We start from the raw sequence: 23,494 nt of genomic DNA on the forward strand, positions 1-23,494 counted from the left end.
TAATGGGGAAAAAAAAACTAGGAACTGCAAGATAAAACACGCTCCTTTCAGACATTCACAGCAATTGAAAGCTATAGGTGTTGTGAAGTGACTGTGTATGCGTAGGCAGATAATGCTCAATCTCGCAATACAAGATGTAATTTAATATAAAATGTAATCTCTCTCTCTCACACACACATATAAAGAGATTATTGTCGTTCTTGGTTACAATCCTCTAAACCAGTTCCTTTCTCAATCTAGGATGGAGTCTCCTGAGGTACAATGCACATGCAATGTTACTATTGAATATCTTAACCAGGCCGGTCAGGCCACCAAACGGAAAGTCATCCGCAATGCCACCCTCCTCCTCGGACGTAACGAATTGCGGGACATCCTTCTCCGAGTAGACGATGGGAAACTCTTTCAAAATTTTGTCCTCCGTGAAATCCAACTTTTCACGCGGTTTATTAGGGATGGGAAGAGTTGCATCAAAATTGTGCCTGATAATGTTCAAATCCTGATTTCAAACTGTCCACCAGATAAACTGCAAGTGCTCGTTAAAACTCTTGCAATCAAATATGGTGCAGATAAGAAAAGCAGCAAGCAAGCCAGTGACCGAACACGGCTTCTCTCTGTGCTCCCGAAGACATTTGACAACATTAGTCCTGTGCAACTGCACGATGTGAAAAGAGCTAATGAGCTTCGGATGCTGCAAAATGTACACACGCCTGTCTCTACAAAAGCACCGAAGAATCGAATGGGTAATGCTTGTCCAGGCAGACAGGTTAAACGACCACGGACAACTTCTTCAGAAAACTGTCCGGTACATAACCTGCCCCCACCACCCACCTCCATCCCCCAATCTTTTGGATCATGTTTTTACTGCTAAGTGGTATCCTGGAATACAATGGAAATAAAAGTATATTGTTGGGGAAGAGGGTGGCATGGAATCCCAGCTGTAAGCAGATGGGGGATCAACTGTGTTAACATAACTTAATAAATGTCAACTAACGTGGCTTTAGAAGGGGTAGATCTGGTCTGACTGACTTCGCATGCTTCACAAATTGCAGTAAGAATATATGCATATAACAAATGATACTCAATGTTTGTTTCATTCGGATGCAGGTCACGGGATTGAAACCTGCCAAGAAGGCCATTTTGTCTATGCCAGTTCAAAGGAAGCTTTCAAAAGAACAGTCTCATGTCTTGCGCACTGTCCTTTGTGGCAAGAATGTCTTCTTCACTGGAAGTGCTGGTAACTTATGAGATGCTGTTGGTCTTAATAGAGCACTGTGGATATTTTTTCAATTAACAATTACAATCTTGCTGCCATGATGTGGTCCAAAGTGCTGTGCCACAAAATAGATGTAGATTTGTCTCTACTATGGTTGCATACGCAAAGCTCAGATCTATGTTGTTGTGATATGTAGGACGTGGGAGAATTTAGAACTGCTTCATGCCCACTTTACTGTGTACAGTATTTCCTTGCAGTCTGTTACAGATCAGTATTGCAAGAAAGAACCTGTAAGGGTCTCAAGCGGGTCACCTACCTGTCTCTTGAACCCTAAAATGATTTCAACAACAACAACTTGCATTTATAAAGCGTTCCCCCACACAGGGCAGGGTCCCAGAGTGCTTGGCAGTGGTGGAGCACAATTTCTATATGTAATTTCCCTTCATACGCATTCAGTTGACACAAATGTGTTTGTGAGATGGTCTATTCTTCCTATGACAAGGGACCAGTGGCAAACTTTTTAAGCATAATAACGCTAAAGGTAGATAAAGGTGTTTTAGTGAATGTTAATGGGCTTTGTATTTTATATTCCAAGGAACTGGGAAATCTTTTTTGCTGAAAAGGATTGTGGGAGCATTGCCCCCAAAGAGCACTTATACCACAGCCAGTACTGGAGTGGCTGCCTGTCACATTGGAGGGACAACACTCCACTCTTTCGCAGGTCAGTAGCAATGGTACTTCTGCTATAACAACCATCAACCCCCACAAACTTATTTAATCTCCTAGGAGAGGTGAACTGCTGAATGCAAATTCTGAGAGAAAAAGAATGACGTTTCCAGATTAACTCCAAAGATCTGAAATTAAGAAGAAACCACCTTCCTCATTCATTTGTTGATGTGCAAAAACACTGGTCCAAATTGGGGAGGGGGGAAGATTTTAAAGTCTCTGAAACATTAAATTTTTTTCTTCCTTTGTGTGTGTTATCAGTATAAGTTACATAAGCATTTCCAGTCTCGCTCTATACAAAAGATCCTCTTCTGTATGTGATTTTATTCTGTTTCTAGGGATTGGCTCTGGAAAGGCCCCCATGCAGCAGTGTGTTGAGTTAGCTCAGAGACCGGGGGTCTTGCAACATTGGCAAAATTGCAAACATCTTATTATAGATGAAATTTCCATGGTCAATGGAGAATTCTTTGATAAACTTGAAGCTGTGGCCAGGTATGTAATGTGACCCTCCAATTAAAACTGAAGCACTGAATTGTAAGAAGAGTCAAAATTGATTTGCCATGCTATGTGACTAATGGGGTTTGAGCTCATTATTGCTTTGAGCTTTAAAGTAATGGAGGTCTCTGCCTTGAAAGGAACTTATTGGAGGATGCATCAGTCCTATTTGTGGAGCACCGCAATGAGAAAATTGCTTTCAATAGTGAGAAATAGTATTGAGCAATTGTCAACAATCTGTTGAGGCAATTGCAGCATTACATGAATTATGGCTTTGAATTCCAAATGTGTAATACAATATAATTGTTGCATTGTAGCCTGCATTATAATTTTTTTTGTAAATGGCAGCAATTGTTTCTCCACATGATTTACCTTAATCCCCAGGGGTTACTGGAGTAATTGGTTTGAGGGGAATATTACAACAGTTTAACATGTTTTGGTATTTTCTTTCGTTGTATAGAATTGTTCGAAAGAGCATTGAGCCTTTTGGTGGAATCCAGCTGATAGTGTGTGGAGACTTCCTACAGCTTCCTCCTGTTATCCGAACCAATGAAAAAAAAACATTTTGTTTTCAGGTAATGAATTAAATGGGAACTATGTAAAACAATGTCTTCCTCCCCATCCTCTTGCAGTGCTTCATACAGTGACAAATTTGTTTATGTGGCAGTAATCCCATTACATCTAGTATGCAAAGAAGATGAAAATGGACTAAATCGATCAGTATATTCTTCTACAAATGGCCATTAAAAAGATGCAAATTGCCAATATGGAGGCCAGGGCAATTTTCTGTATTCCTTTAAGAACAGAAGGCCTTTTCATTCTCTATTAAACTGAATGGTCTTTGTGTTACTTTTCAGGCTAAGAGTTGGCGGAAATGTATTCACTTGAACATAGAATTAACCGAAGTGCGAAGACAAACTGATAAGGCTTTCATTGCAATTTTGCAAGCCATCCGGATAGGGAGGCAAGTATTAACCCTGTTTAACCAGAGTATAGTATATTCCTTCCAAGCCTCACTCGTTGTAATTTTTCTGTTTCTGTAAAATTGAATATAACAGCAATAATATCTCATTGAAACTGATGGAATTTGATGAAATATTTGACTATTCAATGGTTGGTTTTTCGCTGTCTATAGGACCGAGATCTGAAAACTATGTCATAGGGAGCTTAGTTTGCAAGAATGTTACTTGAGGGCTGTGAAACAATATTTCCTATAATTAGATGTACAGAAGAGGTTGCAGCCCAACTGATTAAAACAGCCAGCCACAAAATCGATCAAGATGGCATTCTAGCCACGAGACTCTGCACACACAAAGATGATGTGGAACTGACCAATGAGCGAAGGCTTCAGCATTTACCAGGTAATATATCAGAGAAACAACTGTACACACTCTCTGTCTGCCTCTGGTATAGCTCGAGATCTTAATCTGATTTTGTTGCAAACTCCATATTTGGACCATTTTGAATAGGGTTGTTGCACAACACATGTTTTTGCCTATTGAATGATCTTTTGTAATTCTGCACTGGTTTTATATTCTTTATTTGTCTCGTCGTTTATTTATCCAATAATGTGTATTCAGTCGGATGTTTTCCGGGAAACAGAATTAAATTAATTGCAAAAAAAATCCTTGTCTAACAGGACCACTGTCTTTTGGTGCCTTGTTGCTCTGCAATGCTATCAGACACCATTTGTCAAATGTTAGTAATTAACTAATAATTGCTTTTTAACATTTAAGGCAGCTGCTGTTTAACAACACCAGTGTTGTGACATTTAATGCCTGTCCATGCAATACTGGTTAGATGATAAGACTGTCTATTGTCTCTGAGAAGCACACTCTTTCTTGTTCCCTTTTTTTAACAGGCAAGGTGCACACATTCAATGCTTCTGATAGTGACCCCATGTTAGTACAAACACTAAATGCACAATGTCCTGCGGGTCAGACACTGGAGCTGAAGAAAGGGGCTCAGGTTAGTTTGCGATCGGGCTCCTACCATTTCTGCTCTAGAATCGATTGTCTCGGTGCGATTGGCAATGTGTTGCATGTTTAAGTCTTCATGTATTTGTGTTGTATCTCCATCCAGTGCTAGAGTATATCAACAATAACCAGTAAATAATAATAATAATACTTGCATTTGATATAGCACCTTATCACGTCTTGGAAGACGTTTCAAAGCGCTTCACAGAATATACTGTAAGTGAAACGACTGTAAATTTTGTGGGTGAAACATGGCAGCCAATTGCGCACAGGGTTTCTGATATTGTGGCAGAGGGATATCCCATGCACTGAAGCAGTAAGTAAGGGATGTGTTGAGATGATTTATGCTGTTCTGTATGTTGAGATGGTTTTTTACATTTTGCAGGTGATGCTGACCAAAAACCTGGATGTGCAGCGAGGGATGGTAAATGGTGCTCGAGGAGTCGTTCTGGGCTTTGAATCTGAAAATAAAGGTGTGTGCTTGTACTTTCTTTACTTTGAAGATCTTTTACAGGGTGACCAAAAACTTGTGAAGATACCCTATTATGTAAAAAAAAAAATCATTTTCTGAAGACTCATTAGACATTATAACAGGATCACGACTTTTTGATCACCCTGTAAAGACCTTGAAAGATTAGTGACACTTCTGCACAGGTTTCGCTTGCTGCAATGCCATCAAAAGCTTTACTCCTATTGTAAAGTTGTGGGTGGGGGGTGGAAATGAACAACATGGATGAATGCAGCAAGAGTTATTGTGTGATGCCAAGAACAGAAACCGTTTTGAAGAACAGTCAGGGAGAAAGAGTATTAGAAAGACTTAAAATGTAAATGTAATATTTGAAACCCCTTCCTCCCATACTCCATGCTGCGTTCATTTTTTTTCATAAACTCTTCATGCTATATATGGTGAATTCTTTATCATTGATTTTTTTTAATCAATGAATTTCTACAAAAATAAAATGGAAAATGAGTTCCTGGACACTGCTTTCTTCCATACATACTGGTATACACATTGGCAATTAAGGAAGGGATTAATTAATTAATTAGGGATTCCTGGCAGGGTGAAACCTTGGGCAAGAATCCTTACTCTGCACGCCTGATAATAATCCCTCAAAAAAAAATTGGTCATTTTCAATCTACGACTGTTGTGGGACACTGCTGTGCGCAATTGGCTGCCGCATTTTGCCCGCAAACAGGCAGTCAATTCACTTTACAGTCTATTCTGCGAAGCGCTTTGAGACATTGAGAAGACTTCAAAAGCGCTATATCAAATGCAAGGATTATTATTATTATTATCAACTGTCTGTCTGGGCTTTTGGGAAGAAAATAGTGCAAAGTCTAGGATGAAATTGAAGAGACGGGAACAGGAGCGAATTTGTGAGAAAATAAATTTACTTCACTCATAAACCTTTCGATTTTGACTAAGCTGTGTCTGCTCTGAATGCCTCGGGCATTTGTGTGCTGTGTTGACCTGTCTTAAAAATAAGTAAGTACTATTGAGATTTTCTTTGTAGCATTGCCCCAGGTACGCTTCTTGTGTGGAGTAACCGAGACAATAAAGCCAGAACGCTGGACAATTAAAGCTTCAAGTGGGATCTACCTGACCAGACAGCAGTTGCCCCTGAGGCTGGCCTGGGCCATCTCCATTCACAAGAGTCAGGTTTGAATGGTCACTTTTAAAGGATTATATCAAAGGTGTCATAATTCTATAGTGTAAGGATTATACTGTAGTTGAGATTGATATTTGAGCTTTTTGAACTCCGAGACCCATTTGACCCATCTTGTCTGTGCCACTACCATTTTTTAAAAAAAAAAGTAGTGCAAGTGTAGCTTAATTAGCGTTTGACAATCGTAAAGAATTGGTATTTAATCACTTTGCACGCTCAATAAAGATAGCGCACAATTATTGACAAGATTGCCAATATCTCGAAAAATAGCACAAACCTGTGTGTGAGATTTCCTTAACACTTTTCTTGTCACTGTGCATGTCTTTGAGGCTGCAAACAGGATCAGCGATATATTATTTTGTGTGCGTGGTGTTTCTAATTGCAGATTTTATGTTTATGAAGTGGCTGTTTTTCCCATGTCTGTCTAGAGGTTGATTTCCTGCCCAGCTCTGAGAGCAGCAGCCCAAACTCTGCCTCTCATGTCTCTGGTAGAGCCAGACAATATTCTTTCTGTGCCATAATATGCCGTACCATAAATCCGGCACTAATTTTGTGCTGAAACTCCCTTTGTTGCTCCCAAGGGTTAATATAACCTCGCGTTATACAATGAACGAGACGTTTCAAAAACTGACTCTGGCTGAAAAACTTCATGCTGGTTCAAAGCCCTTCCACCCAGCCTGCTGGGCACGCTTGCAAGTACTCACAGGTGGGACTCTTCAGCGGTTCTGCTAAGGTTTATTAACCTTTATCCCGAGATCTGTGTTCAAAGATTAATTAATTAGTAGCCTTGGGCTGGCTCGGCAGGTTTTTGTTAAGGAGAGTTACTGGAAAAGATTATGTTTGTTTGATATCCCAGAGCATGCAGCTTCACGGCAGTGAAGCTGTTTTGTTACTTTGCACTATTACCCAGAGGGAACAAGCTGTACCAGGAAACATCAACAGATGGGGGTGCAGAGAAAGTCGAATTGGATATGGCTTATTTTTTTCAGAGACGTTATGCAACTACTGCCTTGTTGCCTTATCTGATGCTATTAAAATGGCCAATTTGATTTACATCAAGAAACTTGAGAACGCAGTCCATCCGGGCAATCGTGCCTCTTTAACGATCTAATGGAAGTTGTACCATTTGCTATATCATTAATCACTTTCCCTCAGCATGAAGCACGATAATATTTTAAAAATTGTCTCGCTTTAAAATCAGTTAGTTAGTGTGCACCTTGGGCCAGGTTATGAGAGCACAATTTGCTGAACATTTTATGAGCTCGATTTATATACATCATTGATGGTTTATATTCAGAAATCCTATTAGTGGGAATTATTATTGAGTGCTTATCAGGCAGAAGTACATATACTGGTTACTTTTAATTCTCTGTTTGCTCCCGCTCTCCCCCCACCACTCTCTTTCAGGGTATGTCTCTGGACTGTGTAGAGATCTCGCTGGCGCGTGTGTTTGAAAGTGGCCAGGCTTATGTCGCTCTGTCCCGTGCTCGAAGTCTGGAAGGTCTTCGTGTGATGGATTTTGACCCCAAAGTAGTACGAGCCAATCCCGATGTGCTACAGTTTTACAGCAGGATGAAGAGGGAGCGTCTCTTTATGCAGGTCTGTAGGTGTCTGGGGGCGAATCAGTTTTTACCAGCTGCATCACCGCAGAAATACAACTGCAATACTTAGTATCAAAAAGGAGGTCATGGTTCCAACATTTTGGGTATGAATTTGACTTCTTTTAGTTGAAACAGTGTCGTCCATTTTGATCACAGCCTGAACTCTTGAGGGACCACTAATAAGTTTGCATATTCCCAAGTAAAATATTTATGATGGGCACATGGTAGCTCCATGCCATGTGATCTGGCACAATCTCAAAGAGATCAAGTCAGCAACAAGGACCTTGAAGCATAATCACAGGAATCAGATTCTTACCATCACTGCAGTGTGTCGGTGCATCAACTGAAGCACTGATTATTCCATACAGCTTCTACAGCCGTTTCAAATGGGAAGGAACTGGACTAAGTGTCAGCCTGGCTCAGTTGGTAGCACTCTCACTTTGTGAGTCAAAAGATTATGTGTTCAACCCCACTTTGAGTTCAGTTTAGGCTGACACTCGAGTCCTAATCCAAGGATTGATGGGCACGTTCGCTCAGACTGTGTTTATGTGGGGTGTAGGAATGGAGATGCTGCACAAGTGTCAATTAATTTTAATACACAGCTATCGACTATGTATGTTATTTCAGCTCCCACATATTGTTAGGTTCAAGTAATATTAGCAATTGTATAAACATTTATATTATACAAATAATGGCTTTGGACAATATCTGGTTTGGTTGTGAAACCCCCCCCGTTTAATAGCTTGCTGACTTTTACTTTGCCTTACAAATATGGATGGGTTAATATTTTTATAAAGGGTTCCTGATGGTGAGACTCTCTATCATCATTCACCACAGTGTTACTAATGAACCTTGAGTAATCAAGTTCTCCTTGGATTTTAAAAAATTGACTGTCACTCATTTTTTTCCACAATGTCTTATGAAATATCTGCTTGTTGTTAGCGATTCTTTACTGATTGCTTTTGAACTAATTTCCGATGTCCTTACAAGCTCTTCATTAATGTCTCTTCCCTTCCACAGTCTTCTCTGGATGATTATATTGAAATTTAAAGATGAAGAGAACCAGATTTGTGCAAGACAGAAAACACAATGTACTTCAAAAAGCCTCTGGTTCCATTTTAATGTACAGTGTTGTACTGATTTTTAAATATATTTTTAAAATATTTTGTACTATTTTTGTTTTAAATACTGCATTGTAAATTCAAGCTGGCATTAGATTAGAACCCATTCTGTTCAACTTTTGAACCTGGGTTTTAATCCATCCCTGTAGGAGATAAGAGGACATGAGAAATCCATAAAATTGTAGTCTAGCAGTGGATTAGCATTGTAGCAGTTCTATACCTCAGTTTTAGTGCTTGTTATTATCTTAAGAACATAAATCTGACACTAGAATAACAATGGAGTACATCAGAGAGGCCACAAGTGTTGTAGGAAATTAAATTAACCATACAATTTTTAACTAAGATGTCTGACTTTCTCCTTACCCACCCACCTACCCAGAACGACTTAACTTGCTATCTACTCGTGTGATGAATCATACACCCAATCCATGTATCTGGTGTCGAAACTGAAGCATTTATCTGTTATTAAATACATTTAGGCTATAAATTAAAAATGAACGAAATACACTTCATAAGGAGAACGATGCTAACTCCATCGTTTAGTTTTTATTTCAAGACAGTTGTGAGTGGAATATCGGGAGTGTTGCGGTTGCCCTTGGGAATCTGGATGGCTGGACTACACTGCAGTTTTTCCTCCCCTGCAGATACAATCATTATACTTTACAGTAAATCCTATGAGGTGTCCTCCTGACATGAAAGGTGCTATATCAAATGTAAGGATTGTTATTTTATTAGCCACTAATCCATAGACAGCACTGGTGCTCCATCTACTGGTGAGTAAGTTTTTATCTCGGACTACATTGCACTGTGTGACTTAACTTACGCACAACTTATTAAAAACAATGTTGCCGATAATAGCACCAGCGAGAGAGAAGGGATGTCAATTCAACTGAGCGTATCGCGTAGTAGGATCAGTTCTATTAAGGCTGTGCCAAATGAAATAATACCTTTCTAGACGCCGTACATTCCTCATGAGGCAGATTGCGTTTCTATTTAAAGGGGGGGGGGGGGTTAACAACTTGATTGGTAACGTTGGAAACAAAAATCCTGTTCATTTCTTTTCAAAGTATGATGCATTTCACCAAATGACGACTCTTTCCAGGCATTCCCTCTCTTGCCCCTTCGCTCCGCCCCCGCCCCCGTCGAAGGAAAAAAAACCCACAAAGCTTGTAAAACATGAGTTAAATACAGTATTAAAATCACTGCAAAACCCAGGGAAATAAAAATAGGGTTGTAGCCCAAGTCAACCATATCACGCTACTATGCAATGCCTTCTGTGGTTAGCAGCGGAGGGGAAAAACACATTGTGCAGGATAATAATAATAATAATCCTTGCATTTGATATAGCGCTTTTCACGTCGGGAGGACGTCCCAAAGTGCTTCACAGAACACACTGTAAAGTAAATTGACTGTATATTTGTGGGCGAACGCGGCAGCCAATTGCGCACAGCAATGTCCCACAAACAGTCGTAGATTGAAAATGAACAATTTATTATTGTTTTTGGTTTTGGAGGGATTATTATTAGGCTCTGTGTGGAGTAAGGAAACTTGCCCAAGGTTTCGCCCTCTGCCTGGAATTGAACTCCGGTCTCTCGCTTGCAAAGCGAGTGCTCTAACCACTGAGCCACAGGACTCCAAAATGAAATTACTTTTTTTTTAAAAAAAGAAAAACTAGGCACCCGGCCAGAGCTGTTTCTTCGCTCGCGGTAGAGGCTCTTCCCAAAGTCCCGTCATCCCGATGTTTTGTTTTCTGCACTGCACTGAATCAACAGCTGCAACGTGCGGCGGAACGGTGATGATTGCACGTTAGAAGTCGCGTCGTGGTACTCGGTACGAGCGTTTAACTGCATATCGAGGTCCGGAGGACCACTGCGAGTGAGCGATGGCTCTCAGTGCCGCGTTTCGCGCCCACGGGACGCGCAGCCAATTCGCTTCGCGGTGTGTACCGGGCGAAGCGCTTCGAGACGGCTGTCAACGTCACGATCAGGCGCTCTATCAAATGCAAGGATTATTATTATTATTATTATTGTTATTGTATCCTGGGCAGAAAATAAAAATGAATGAATTGTAAATGGGGCGAAGAAGACAAGAGGAGGGTAACAGGACTTTGTGGACAGCCTGTGATTAAAGCCTGTGAGACGAGTGCGGGAACGCGCCCAATCGGGCGTGAAGCCGCCCAACCCGGCGCCCATTGGGCGGGAGCCGCGGGATTTCGACGTCGGGGACGGTTGGAGCCGCCCCTGAGCGCGCGCCGTGAGGCCACGGTTTGAACCTCGCCGGCGCCCGTCCCCCGGGCACTGCGCAGGCGCACTGGCCGCCCCCCGGTGCCTCGAGGGCGGCAATTTTTGAGGGAAAGAGAGAGAGAGAAGGAGAGAAAGAGGGAAAGAGAGAGAGAGAAGGAGGAGGAGGAGGAGAAGTCATCCAGAGCCACACAGAGAGGCTACCGAACAGGGAGGGAGAGAGAGAGAGAGAGTGACGGGATGAGAGACTGTTATATGGGACCAGAGAAACACAGGGAGTAAAACATACCCACAGACAGGAGGGAAGGGGGGGGGGGGGGGCCCTGTGAGAACTGATCCGGTTGGGGGGAGGGGGTTGTGAGGGGGAGGGGGTTGTTAGGGTTGGGGGGAGGAGGTTGTTGGGGGAGGGGGTTGTTAGGGTTGGGGGAGGGGGTTGTTGGGGAGGGGTTGGGGGGAGGGGGTTGTTAGGGTTGGGGAGGGGTTGTTAGGGTTGGGGGAGGGGGTTGTTAGGGTTGGGGGGAGGAGGTTGTTGGGGGGAGGTTGTTGGGGGGAGGGGGTTGTTAGGGTTGGGGGGAGGGGTTGTTAGGGTTCGGGGAGGGGGTTGTTAGGGTTGGGGGGAGGGGGTTGTTAGGGGTTGGGGGTTGTTGGGGGGTTGTTTGGGTTGGGGGTTGTGTGGGGGGGGAGGGAGGGAGAGGCTGAGACTGGACATCAATGTCACAGCCACATCACTGTTGGACCTATTGGTGTTTGAGGAGGCGATGCCGTGCGCAGAGATTAGTTGCGCTGCCGGGTTTCGCCCACGGAGCGCAGGGCCCGCTGGCTCTACGGTGTAACACGTGTTCCGTGAGGCGCTCCGAGGCGGCTCGAAGGTGCGATCAGGAGCTGCGTCAAACGCAAGGATTGTCGTCGTAATTATCGTCGTCGCTGCGGGACGCGCCGCGTTAAATGTTTGCGTGGGCGCGACCGTAATTGTTCGGTAATGATCGGGGAAAACCCAGGAGCCATCGGTCTAGAACTGCGTTCATCAAGAGATTTTACAGCCCGTGTACTAACTTCTATCAAGGTAGAAGACTTACGGGGTAATAAAATAGCTCTATAAAAATAATAGCGCTGTGGAAATATTTCCAAAAGTAGAGTTATCGTTTTACTCTGGTTTATAAAAGACGTTCTTACTTATTAAAGAAAAAAACAAACTGTAAAACAAACCAAACTGAAAGCACTCATTTAAAAAAGAGAAGAGGTGAGATAATGGCCTGAACATACATCTGGGTCAGAAGAAACATAAACTGTCGGTTTAGCAATGGAATAGAGAATGACAACTAAAATACCACAGATCAGTAGTTATGGGCTAGAAGTTGGTTGAGAGAAAGAGATTGCAAATCAAATAGTTGATTTTTCACGGGTTAGGGTCATCGGTTGTTGAGGGGTAAAGCAAGGGTTCAACTTAATTCATCAAATGGCACTTCTTTCCTGAAGCAGAATCATAGATACAGAAAATGGTAAGTAAATTGAGGGAGGATGAGCCTGTTGACCGTTTATCAAATAAGTGTGGCTGTATTTTGTTCCATTGATACTGGACAGGACAACCTTAAATGAACCATTCCCTTGCACTGTGTAAAGTTGCCATCTTGGTGTTTTTCTCTTCCCAGAGACGAAGTCTTGCTCCCAGTCAGCTTGCCAAGCGGAAGCCAGGACATGTGTCTGATGATGATGATGATTATCATTATGATCTGGTACAGTAATCTTATTGCTAGTTTAACCTTTGAAATGGTTGAAAAATTTGTATGGACAATTCAGTGTTCAGCAAACGGTTATATGTGGAGTCCTGTCGCTCAGTGGTTAGAGCACTCGCTTTGCAAGTGAGAGACCTGAGTTCAATTCCAGGCAGAGGGCGAAACCTTGGGCAAGTTTCCTTACTCCACACAGAGCCTAATAATAATCCCTCCAAAACCAAAACCAATAATAAATTGGTCATTTTCAATCTACGACTGTTTGTGGGACATTGCTGTGCGCAATTGGCTGCCGCGTTCACCCACAAATATACAGTCGATTCACAGTGTGTTTTGTGAAGCGCTTTGGGAGGTCCTCCTGACGTGAAAAGCGCTATATCAAATGCAAGGATTGTTATTATTATAATGCTGTAACAGATGATATAACTGCAGATATCCCAGTGATACTTCCTCCTTCAACATTCCCCTTCTGTGGGGAACGGCCTTTGTTTTAATTTGGCTGCTGTTTTCCATGGCTGACCACTAGTAAGATATATATTTTTATATAAATGCTCAAGGTGTTATTTTTCTTTCAGCATCGAAAAAGGCGAAAGCCGGAAGGCGAGCGAAGCAGCGACAGCTTTGTGTCACAGTTTCGGAAACCACTTGCACAGCTCACTAATCGACCTGTATGCCTTGACAGTAGTCAGCATGTGAGTGATATGTGGTTTGATTAGGGGATATGGAGACACGCTTGAGGTGTAATATGGAAAGGAATTTGAATTTCAAGTGTTTGCACGTATAGTGAACTATAAATAATGGGCAAAACAGAATTTTAATGTACCTGTCTGTTCCCATTCTACAGAGGCTGTAATTCAACCAGTACATTTTCTGACCATTATCAGCTTTTAACGAATACACTGATCAGGTTGGACATGCAGCAAGGGGGAAGGGGAGGTGGCCATAGGCATGGTCAATGAAGTAAATTTCAGGTGGGATTTAAAGATTGATGAAGAGAAGCAGACAATAGAAGCGGGCATTTCCAGAGGTTAGAGGCGGAGCACCTGAAGGCTCGGTGACCGATGGTAGAGCAGAGAGGTCAGGGAGGCTTCTGTTACCTGAGCAATGGACGGGCAGAGGAGTAGAATTGTGAGTTAATTTTTTGTTCCCATACTCCTGCCTAGTTATTGGGAAACCTCCACTTAAAAACTAGCTCTGGTTTTACAGTGGAGCTCAATTGGGAGATTTATTTTAGTATTTGTACGAATTTTGAAAATTAAACTTTATTTAAACATTGGAATTAGTTAGAATACCAATCAGGTTATTAGAAGAATATGTTTAAAATTGTGCTGCCCATTGTATTCTTCAATAGGAGGCTTTCATCCGCAGCATCTTGGCTAAACCCTTTCGAGTGCCCATTCCAAACTACACAGGTAAAAGCAATATAGTTGTCTAGGAAAATCTATTCTTTGTTAATGAAGTGTTGTCAACAGCTTCCAATTGAGCAGGCTGTGCACAATGGGATTCAGTAAGGATATAGTAACAGATATATAGTGCTGTGTCTGTACTGTCTGCAAGATTTATTCTTTACATTCTGTGGATTTTAACTTTGTAATAAATGTTATTTAGGGAACAATGATCATGTGGAAATGAGTTGCAACGAAGTGGATTAAGATCTATAATTATGTGGATTTAAGAGCAAATTCAAGGTAGAAACTCCCACTTCAGTAAAGTGAAGCTTGGAACAGTTTATATTCATCGAAATGACTATGATTATATCAAATTACTCTTATTATAGTTCAGCCATGGTATCTGTATGTGAATTCAAATGTAACTGCTAGCTCTGAATAGGATGCACATGAGCATATTGAAATCTACTTTGAGAAGGGCTTATTATTTGATATTTGTGGATTTTAACGCTGTAATAAATATTATTTCTGGAATAATGAACATATGGGAATGAGTTGCAACAAAGTGGACGAAGATGTATAATTATGTAGATTTACAGCAGAGAATTGTATGGTATGTTAGTAACTGTGCCTCATTTGAATGTTATACCAAGGTCCTCTCGGACTAAAGGCACTGGGCATTAAGCGTGCAGGAGCGAGGCGATCACTCCATGATCCTTATGAAGAAGGCGCTTTAGTGCTCTACGAGCCACCACCTCTGAGTGCACATGACCAACTGAAAGCAGACAAGTCAGTAATAATTTCTAACTGCCCTATTTTGAGATTGGATTTTGGAAATATGCTACATATATCCAGATAATCAGTTGGAAGTGTAAATTCCTTGGTAATAGTGCGTTTTATTCAGGGCAAATTGATTAAAGGTAAACTTTTTATTTAATCAGAATCGCCACTTGCAGATCTTTGCTCTCCTAATGTGCAAGATTTGCAACGCAGAAAATATCTTTGTGTTCCTGTTCGTGTGAAAGTATATGTAAAATTGCCAGGAAATTTCTGCTTTGTCTTGCCTGTGTTTTGATCCTGTCCAGGTTAGTATTGTATGAAATTTCTAATAGATCACTGAGAACTACTCAACAACAAAAATTACATTTGTATAGAGCCTTTCACGTCATGAGGACGTCCCAAGGCTCTGGACAGTCAGGGCTCCGCACCTGATCCACTGTCAGGTATACTAAGTGACCTATATGTTAGAGCTGTGCACTGCTTTGCCTCCTGTGTCTTCTATTTGAAGGTGTCTAAATACGAATAGTATGTCATGAGAAACCCGATGGGAGAAAGATAAATAAACACTCAGGCAGGAGGAAAGCATCACAGATATCCTATTAAACGCAAATTGTTTAAAATTATTTGCATTCTTTCACTGAACTTCCCCTTCCTTCCTTTGTCAGAGAGAAGCTTCCGGTACATGTGGTGGTTGATCCCATTTTGTCTTCTGTCTTAAGACCTCATCAGAGGGAGGTGAGTTTGTGGAACATTTTATTGTGAACTTGATCCAATGTTGTTCGAATGATAGTTGCAAGGGGATTCACAAAGGCATCTTGTAGATAAGGCTGCTGACTGACATTCTAACCTTTTTTTTCCTGCCTTGTGCAAGGGAAAAAGCTAACCAACCCTTGGCACCTCTTAACTGGCAACACAGTTGAGATCATTGTATGAAAAATTGTGGAATATCAATGCTGCTCCAATTGAGTACCAACATACTGTGCTGCTTCTGTCTAGCTTGAAGTTGTATTTATATGAACAATTGGCTGTCTTTCAGGGAGTAAAGTTTATGTGGGACTGTATGATGGGTCATCGCATTGAAGGCAGCTATGGTTGTATCATGGCAGACGAGATGGGATTAGGGAAGACTCTGCAGTGCATTGCCTTGATGTGGACCCTTTTGCGGCAAAGTCCAGATGTCAAGCCAGAGATTGAGAAAGCTATTGTAGTGTCACCATCCAGCTTGGTCAAGAACTGGTACAATGAGGTGGGGAAGTGGTTAGCAGGAAGACTACAGCCACTGGCCATTGATGGAGGATCAAAGACAGAGATTGACACTAAACTAGGTACGAAAATGCATTCGGATACAGTCAAGTGAGGATATACAATTAAAATGTTCTGAAAAAATGTATAAAGAAGTAATACTATGAAGGGTTTCTTTATAATTTATTTAAGCACGGCATATTGAACAAAAGGGGAAACTACATTTTCAGAACACTCTTAACCTTAACAGTTGTAAGTTACAGCTGCAAACATGCCTCGTAATCAGAGAGTTTTTTAAAATTCATATTAGGTTATGGATTGACGCCTAGCATTGAGAATTTGAATACAGGTGGTTCAGTTACACTGACACTCCAGTGCTGGGGGAATTCTGCATTGTCTAAGGTGCCATCCTTTGGATGACACTTTAAATTGATATCCCAGTTGAAGTGGACATTAAAGATTGTATGGTACTATTTGAAAAGAGCGTTTTTTCCCCCAGTGTCCTGGGTAAAAAAAATCCCAGATTAAAAAAATTGGTCATTCATTTCATCGCTGTTTATGGAACATTACTATGTGTAAATTTGCTTAAGCATTCGCCTACAAATACACTTTTCAGAAACCCCTGTGAAGCTCTGAGATATTTCAACATGTAAAGCAATATTCTTCATCTTTTCTCTGTGCACAGGTATGTTCATGAGCCAGTATGGACAGCGTACCTCAAATCCAATCCTCATCATTTCTTATGAGACGTTCAGACTTCATGCTGAAGTGCTTTGCAGGGGGAATGTCGGTATGGTCATCTGCGATGAGGTAACGTGGTGTGCAAAATTGTAATGGAAGCATTTGTACATTAAGCTTCTCCCCCTAACATTTTTGCAATAGCTGTCTTATTAAAAAAAAATCAAAATGTAATTGTGTTACATTCTGGTTTGTTAATTGTACCACAGGGACACAGACTGAAGAATTCTGACAACCAGACATACCAGGCTCTCAACAGTCTGAAAGCCAAACGCCGGGTGCTAATTTCAGGAACTCCAATCCAGAATGACCTGCTTGAGTACTTCAGTCTCGTACATTTTGTTAATTCAGGGATACTCGGTGAGTGTATATTCCTGATGCGTAGTTTGTACGGAACCATTTGGCAAAGTTGCAGCTCCCTTCCTGTAACCATCTTTCGCCTGAAAAATATACAAGTCAATTCACTTTACAGTGTATTTTGTGAAGCTCTTTGAGACGTCTCGAAGATGTGATAAAGCGCTATATCAAATGCAAGGATTATTATTATCCATCAATTAGTCACTAAGATGAGCATTGAAAGCTCTAAAGATATTTTAGTGCTGGAGAAGCTGTTCTATGTGGATGGATATAAGTAAAAGAGATTAATAAATTTTCAAAATATGTCTTTTCAGGGACTGCCCAAGAATTTAAAAAGCGATTTGAATTGCCAATCCTGAAGGGCCGCGATGCAGATGCAAGTGAGAGTGAAAGGCAGCGTGGGGAAGAGAAACTGAAAGAGCTGATCAGTGTTGTGAATGGGTAAGAGATTTATCATAAAAGTATTCATTACCCAGAGCATAACTAAAATTTGGAATTGGAATGTCTACCCTTTCATCTTTATTTAAAAAAAATAGTACAGCAGGATTGTAGAATTTAGGTTATAGGATTTAGAACATTAATCTCTGACAGACTGAGCCTCTGTTCCTGTGTAACTGGGTTCCAGAGAGAGACTAAGAGAAGCACCTTTTGACTTTCTTCTCTTCCACCGCCTCCCATTCCCTCACATCAGTTGGGAAATACCTCCACTTTCCATTTTTTGTCCACAAAATACATGGTCAATTCACTTTACGGTATATTCTGTGATGTGCTTTGAGGCGTCTCAAAGACGTGATCAGGCGCTATATCAAATGCAAGGATTATAATTATTTCCTCAGCTGATCCGCTTGCGATGGAAACTTGTTAGTTGGGGGGAATTGGTAGTTGGAACCAGTTTGACTATTGCTGTGGCTTTGTGGTAGTTAATTCCTTGTTGGAATGCAAATGATGAATTGTAGGAGTTCATGCAATGAGAAACTAAATTTGTCACACTGACATTCCACTACATTTGCATAAACTGAAGTAACGAACTGCTTTCACCTGACTCTGCTTTCCGACTTTCTGTTTGTTCTGACTGCCCTTTCCTTTATTTCAGTTGTTTGATCCGACGAACATCGGACATTCTATCGAAATACTTGCCAGTGAAAATTGAACAGGTTGTCTGCTGCAGGTACTGACTGTATCTCTAATTGTATGAGAACACTGACACTGTATCATATCCAATTAAAATCTCTAATGATAGTTTTTATATGACGAGGTCGGTATGCTATTCCTTAAACGATTTCATCATTATTTATGCTCAAGTCCTCTACATTGAAACCACAAAAATGGCTTTTCGGGGGAAAAGCAAATGTCACATTAGAGTAGGTTAGAAATAATTGGGACGCTTTCCCTTTTGTGTCTGACCTATGCCAGATGCTTTTGAAGTGCTGCAGATGCACAAGTGATTTTATTCTAGATTGCGTTTTTGCTATCTTATGTGATGACTTATTTTATCTATCATGATTTTGTTTTTAAACCAAATGAGAGGCTAAGTGTAGTTGGATTGTGCTTGAACCCTGTCAAAGGGAGGTATGTGTTTGTAGGTGTGTGCATGGGTTTCCAAAGTTTGAAAAATAGGAGAATCTGGATTTATTCAATTCAATTAAAACGCCTTTCTTCTCTTCAGACTTACTCCACTGCAGATAGAATTGTACAAGCTGTTCTTGAAACAGGCCAAGCCCATGATGGAACAAATTAACAGTGGAAAGATGAGTGTCTCCTCCCTCTCTTCTATTACTTCACTGAAGAAACTTTGTAACCGTGAGTGCAGTAAAATAACTATTGTAAAACGTGAATAATCAAAGAAAATCCAGTTGACCTCTTTAAATCAGAGTAAAGGCAGTTAATCAAAGGATATGCCTCCTTCTGATTTGGAAAGCTGTATTCTTTGCATTTTTAAAAAATGTTCTGCCTTTTTTATCCAGACCCTGCACTGATCTACGAGAAATGTGTGGAAGGTGAGGAGGGATTTCAAGGAGCAGTTAATCTTTTTCCTTCAGGATACTCCACAAAATCTGTAGAACCCCAATTGTCAGGTAATCTTTCACTTCAATTCAGTTTAACTGTTAGGGTTCAGAATATTGAACCATTTGATCTTTTTAAAAGAAAGCATCTCTTGCTCAGTGGGGTTTGTCAAAAATCTGAAGAATAACATTTGAGGAATCATTTTTCTTTGATTAAATCCTGGACAGTAGAATCCCATCCTCTTTCCTTACCTACTAAATTTTCCTCCTGCTGTTTCTCAGCCAAAAACAAACAAAACATAACTTTTCCACATTTTCTCTTTGTCTGATTTTAGGGAAGATGCTGGTCCTTGACTATATATTAGCCATGACTCGAAGCACTAGCTCTGACAAGGTGGTGCTGGTATCCAACTATACACAGACATTGGATTTGTTTGAGAAGCTCTGCAGAACCAGGAGGTACGTTATGCATAAATTGTAGGACAGTAGTTTTGAGCTTTGTTCAGTCACGATGAAGAGAAATTCTCCTTTGAATAAAGGTTTAGATGAATGGAGAATCAGTAGTTTCATAGCCCTAGTTAACTAATTGTAACGTGAATTAGTTAACACTGACATTAAAAAGATATTAGACTATGTATTTTGAAAAGTCAACCAGCTTCAGAATTCAGCACTCTTTTTTTAATTGGGCTGAGAATAGCTGTAAGCGTTGAGCCTGTTCTATATATGAATGGTGCTGATTTAGTGCCTCATATCATAAACATGCAGAGTTTATACGGAAGTTTGCACACTATCCACATTGTTAAATGATCAAATTAGATATCTGTACTTACTCATGTCTCTCTCTATCCGTGTTAGCTTTTATGGTTTTAAAAACTTCCACAGACCACTTGGAGGCAGATTTTCTGTAGTTTTCCTCCAGGCACCAAACTGTTCACAAATAGGAAATCTGTAGATTATTGCTGTGATGATTTTATTTCCCTTTACTTCTCTGGTAGTATCTTCTACTAATGTTTGATTAACAATTTTATCCTGCCAGGTACCTATATGTCAGACTGGATGGCACCATGTCAATAAAAAAGAGAGCCAAAATAGTGGAGCGTTTCAATAGTCCAGCAGTAAGTGCAGTATCTTATTACCATTTCAAAAATAACCTCTGACACGACAATATTTATTATATGTAGAAAGTAAATGCTTCAGAATGTGAAATTTAGGAAGCAGTGCCTGTGGCTAACCAGTTGATACTCCCAACACAATTTTTTTTTAAAATGTTTAAATAATAGCTTAAATAAAAAAGTGTTTTTGAATCTAACAGTTGTTTGAGAGTTGGCATGGATGTAAGATTCCTCTCCTAGAAAGTGTATTTCTCACACAAGTTGAGAGGAGTGCAGTATTACAGTGTAGTGCAGTATTACAGTGATGATGCTTGATAAGTCAGAGAGGACAGAATCATTCATAATTTTGCTTTATAATTTCACCATGACTTTTAATTGTAGATATACAGTATGATACTTTTATTGTTCATTTATTTCTCCTCAGAGCCCTGAGTTTATCTTTATGCTGAGCAGCAAAGCTGGCGGATGCGGCTTGAATCTGATTGGCGCAAACCGGCTGGTGATGTTTGATCCAGACTGGAATCCAGCCAACGATGAGCAAGCAATGGCACGTGTCTGGCGCGACGGGCAAAAGAAGATCTGCTACATCTACAGGCTTTTATCAGTAAGGATCTGTACACCTGGCACCGTTGCTACCCACAAACTAGTATATATTTACATTAAGTGCTTTGAGACACTACCCCACTTGAAGGGTGCTATCTATATAAATGCAAGTTATTGTACATTTGTGTCAGGTTTCCCTTGAATGCCGTTATGTTTGAAGCATACCGACAATAAACTCAGGTAGTAAGATTGTGGGGGAAAGGAATTGATGACACTGAGAATAAAACCTGAGGAGTGTATGAATGTGGCTGACTTTCAGTACTGCTTTTGTGTAATGTGTACCGGGCAAAAAAAAAAAAGAAAGTTTTTTGATAGTATAAACTGCTAGTTACAAAAAACACTAAAAGTTTGCTGAATGTACCTTGTCTGAAACCCTAGCTGCATTTATATTCAAATGTAATATGTAACACAAATGATAACATTATTAATATTTAGGGGACGTTGCTTCAAATAATTTAAATGGAGCTTTAAACCTCCTGCTTTGTGAGATACCAAATTCCTAGAGTTGCCTGTAATATGTTCCACTGTGGTTGTTTAGACCGGGACGATCGAGGAGAAGATTTTGCAGCGCCAGACACACAAGAAGGCACTGAGCAGTTGTGTGGTGGATGAGCAGCAGGATGTTGAGCGGCACTTCTCCCTTGGAGAACTTAGGGAACTCTTTACTCTGAGCGAGGGCACCTCCAGTGACACACATGATAGGCAAGTGCATTTCTATTTGATCAGTTACAGTGAGAATCAGCAGAAATCATTTTAAAATGTTTCTGTTTGAAGAAGTCTGATATAAAAGTATGTTGGGGGTGGGGGAAAGGAATTGATGCCTCACATGATGTGCTCTTAACTTCTTAATGCTTTGGATGGGAGAAGGGGTGGTGGAAAGATGGCATTGAACTAAAAATAGGCACTTTCTAACTAAGAGGAGGAAGATGGTGGGGTATGAAATTGGCACGTGACTTGATGAAATTTTCTCTTGTTTATCGACTAGTAGCCAGGTACGCGAGGGGAGTCTCAGGAGGCAGATGATCTCTATATTTTCAAATGCAGCAGTCAAAAGAAAAATTGGCAGCGGTTTGATTGAAGGACTTGATCTTACATTCACTAAGGCAGAGCATTTACAGCTGTTTGTTCAGTTAATAAATTACAATGGATATAATGTTTTCTAAGTTTCTGTTGTCACATATAATAATAACAATTCTTGCATTTGATATAGCGGCTTATCACGTCTGCTAGACATCTCAAAGGGCTTCACAGAATATACTGTAAAGTATATTTTGTGGGCGAAACGCATATGAGGTGGATCACTAAATGACTTCCTTACCTTTGCGTAGGTTCAAGTGTCGTCGATGTGTGAATGGCCGTCAGGTGCGACCTCCTCCCGAGCATTCTGATTGTACGTCGGATCTCTCTCAGTGGAGTCACTGTACAGATAAGCGTGGACTGCGAGACTCCGTCCTTCAGGCTGCATGGGATGCTGCAGTCTCCTTTGTGTTTCATCATCATTCCCATGAGGAGCAGCGAGGGGTTGTTTGAATGTAAATGCAGATGCCATTCCAGATCTTCAGAAATTCGACTACAAATGTAGATTGTCAACAGGTTTTTGCTTTGTGTGGTGAAACCCTGAGATTCATTAAGGAATGTGATTGACTGCTTCGTTCACCTTGACCAAGACTTCCACTTGATATAATTTACATACTAAATACATTATGACTTGTACACATTCATTCATTCTTCGGAGGTGGTGCTTTTGGATCATTTCTACAGAGTAAAATATTCCCAGGAGTTCAGTGTATTGTCGTAGAACAGTAAGCACAGTGTATTATACAGAGAAGTTACATGAACTTCAGAATGAATGGAAGATAATTCACTCGTGAATGAAACCATGTTGTACAGCAGTGAGAATTGTGCAATAAGTGCTTCTAATGGGCAGACACACCAATGCATACGGATGGATATTTGAAATATCATTATTCAAGTGACTTCCCCTTCTACTACCCTCATTGTTCCACTTAAAAAGGTTTTTTGTATAGTTATCATGAGGGGCGGGTTCTCTCCAATTTGCTTTCCTCTTCTGAAGTTGACTTCAGTCACAGACGTAACATAGTCAGTGTCAGTAAACTGTTTGACTGGGGGCATCACAGCTGAGCTTGATCCTGTCCTTGCTTGATTTTATAGCAAGGATCATTGGATAATGATCAAGAATAGTCACTTGACGAATTATTTTTTCTCCCCACCTCAGGGCATTGAGTCCAACTGTAATGCCACTATCACTGCTCTGGGTCAGATCAAATCAGGAGTCAAACTTGCAATATCCCAAGTCTATGTGATTGAGTTTTACTCCAGGCAGTGCCTTCACCAACTAAACCATTGCAGAGATGTTGGTATAATTTTTTTTCTATGCACCTTTAAGACAGATTTTAGTCATACTTTGTACAAACATTTAGTGTGTTCATTTCAAATGTTATTATGTGAACCACAAGATCTTTATTATTAAATATTCCCCAC

General features: G+C 40.7%; 2 protein-coding genes across 8 annotated transcripts; both read left to right on the forward strand.

Annotated features, from left to right (window-relative positions):
• The first annotated feature begins 241 nt into the window (after window positions 1-241).
• Window positions 242-9,287, forward strand: pif1 (PIF1 5'-to-3' DNA helicase homolog (S. cerevisiae)). The gene is made up of 12 exons (XM_042335480.1): window positions 242-802; window positions 1,105-1,234; window positions 1,809-1,934; window positions 2,278-2,431; window positions 2,895-3,009; window positions 3,292-3,398; window positions 3,656-3,795; window positions 4,296-4,402; window positions 4,796-4,883; window positions 5,925-6,070; window positions 7,485-7,676; window positions 8,699-9,287. The coding sequence occupies exons 1-12, from the start codon at window positions 242-244 to the stop codon at window positions 8,726-8,728; spliced, it is 1,896 nt and encodes a 631-aa protein (XP_042191414.1). The 3' UTR covers window positions 8,729-9,287.
• A 2,404-nt stretch (window positions 9,288-11,691) lies between these two features.
• rad54l (RAD54 like) lies at window positions 11,692-23,492 on the forward strand. Of its 7 annotated transcripts, none has more exons than XM_042335137.1 (19): window positions 11,692-12,118; window positions 12,516-12,538; window positions 12,689-12,772; window positions 13,345-13,461; window positions 14,121-14,181; window positions 14,811-14,946; window positions 15,603-15,672; window positions 15,974-16,262; window positions 16,865-16,989; window positions 17,127-17,277; window positions 17,589-17,715; window positions 18,368-18,442; window positions 18,941-19,074; window positions 19,239-19,349; window positions 19,613-19,736; window positions 20,314-20,392; window positions 20,814-20,993; window positions 21,531-21,694; window positions 22,321-23,492. In XM_042335137.1, exons 2-19 carry the CDS (start codon window positions 12,536-12,538, stop codon window positions 22,520-22,522), a joined length of 2,232 nt encoding a protein of 743 aa, XP_042191071.1. In that variant the 5' UTR covers window positions 11,692-12,118; window positions 12,516-12,535; the 3' UTR covers window positions 22,523-23,492. The 7 variants fall into 7 exon arrangements, with proteins under 7 accessions (XP_042191071.1, XP_042191072.1, XP_007885245.2 ...); XM_042335138.1 differs by having other exon boundaries at window positions 11,692-12,102; XM_007887054.2 differs by having other exon boundaries at window positions 11,692-11,908.
• Window positions 23,493-23,494: the final 2 nt, after the last annotated feature.

This window comes from Callorhinchus milii, unplaced genomic scaffold, assembly GCF_018977255.1.
Source record: "Callorhinchus milii isolate IMCB2004 unplaced genomic scaffold, IMCB_Cmil_1.0 Scaffold5, whole genome shotgun sequence".
NCBI classification, from domain to species: Eukaryota; Metazoa; Chordata; class Chondrichthyes; order Chimaeriformes; family Callorhinchidae; genus Callorhinchus; species Callorhinchus milii.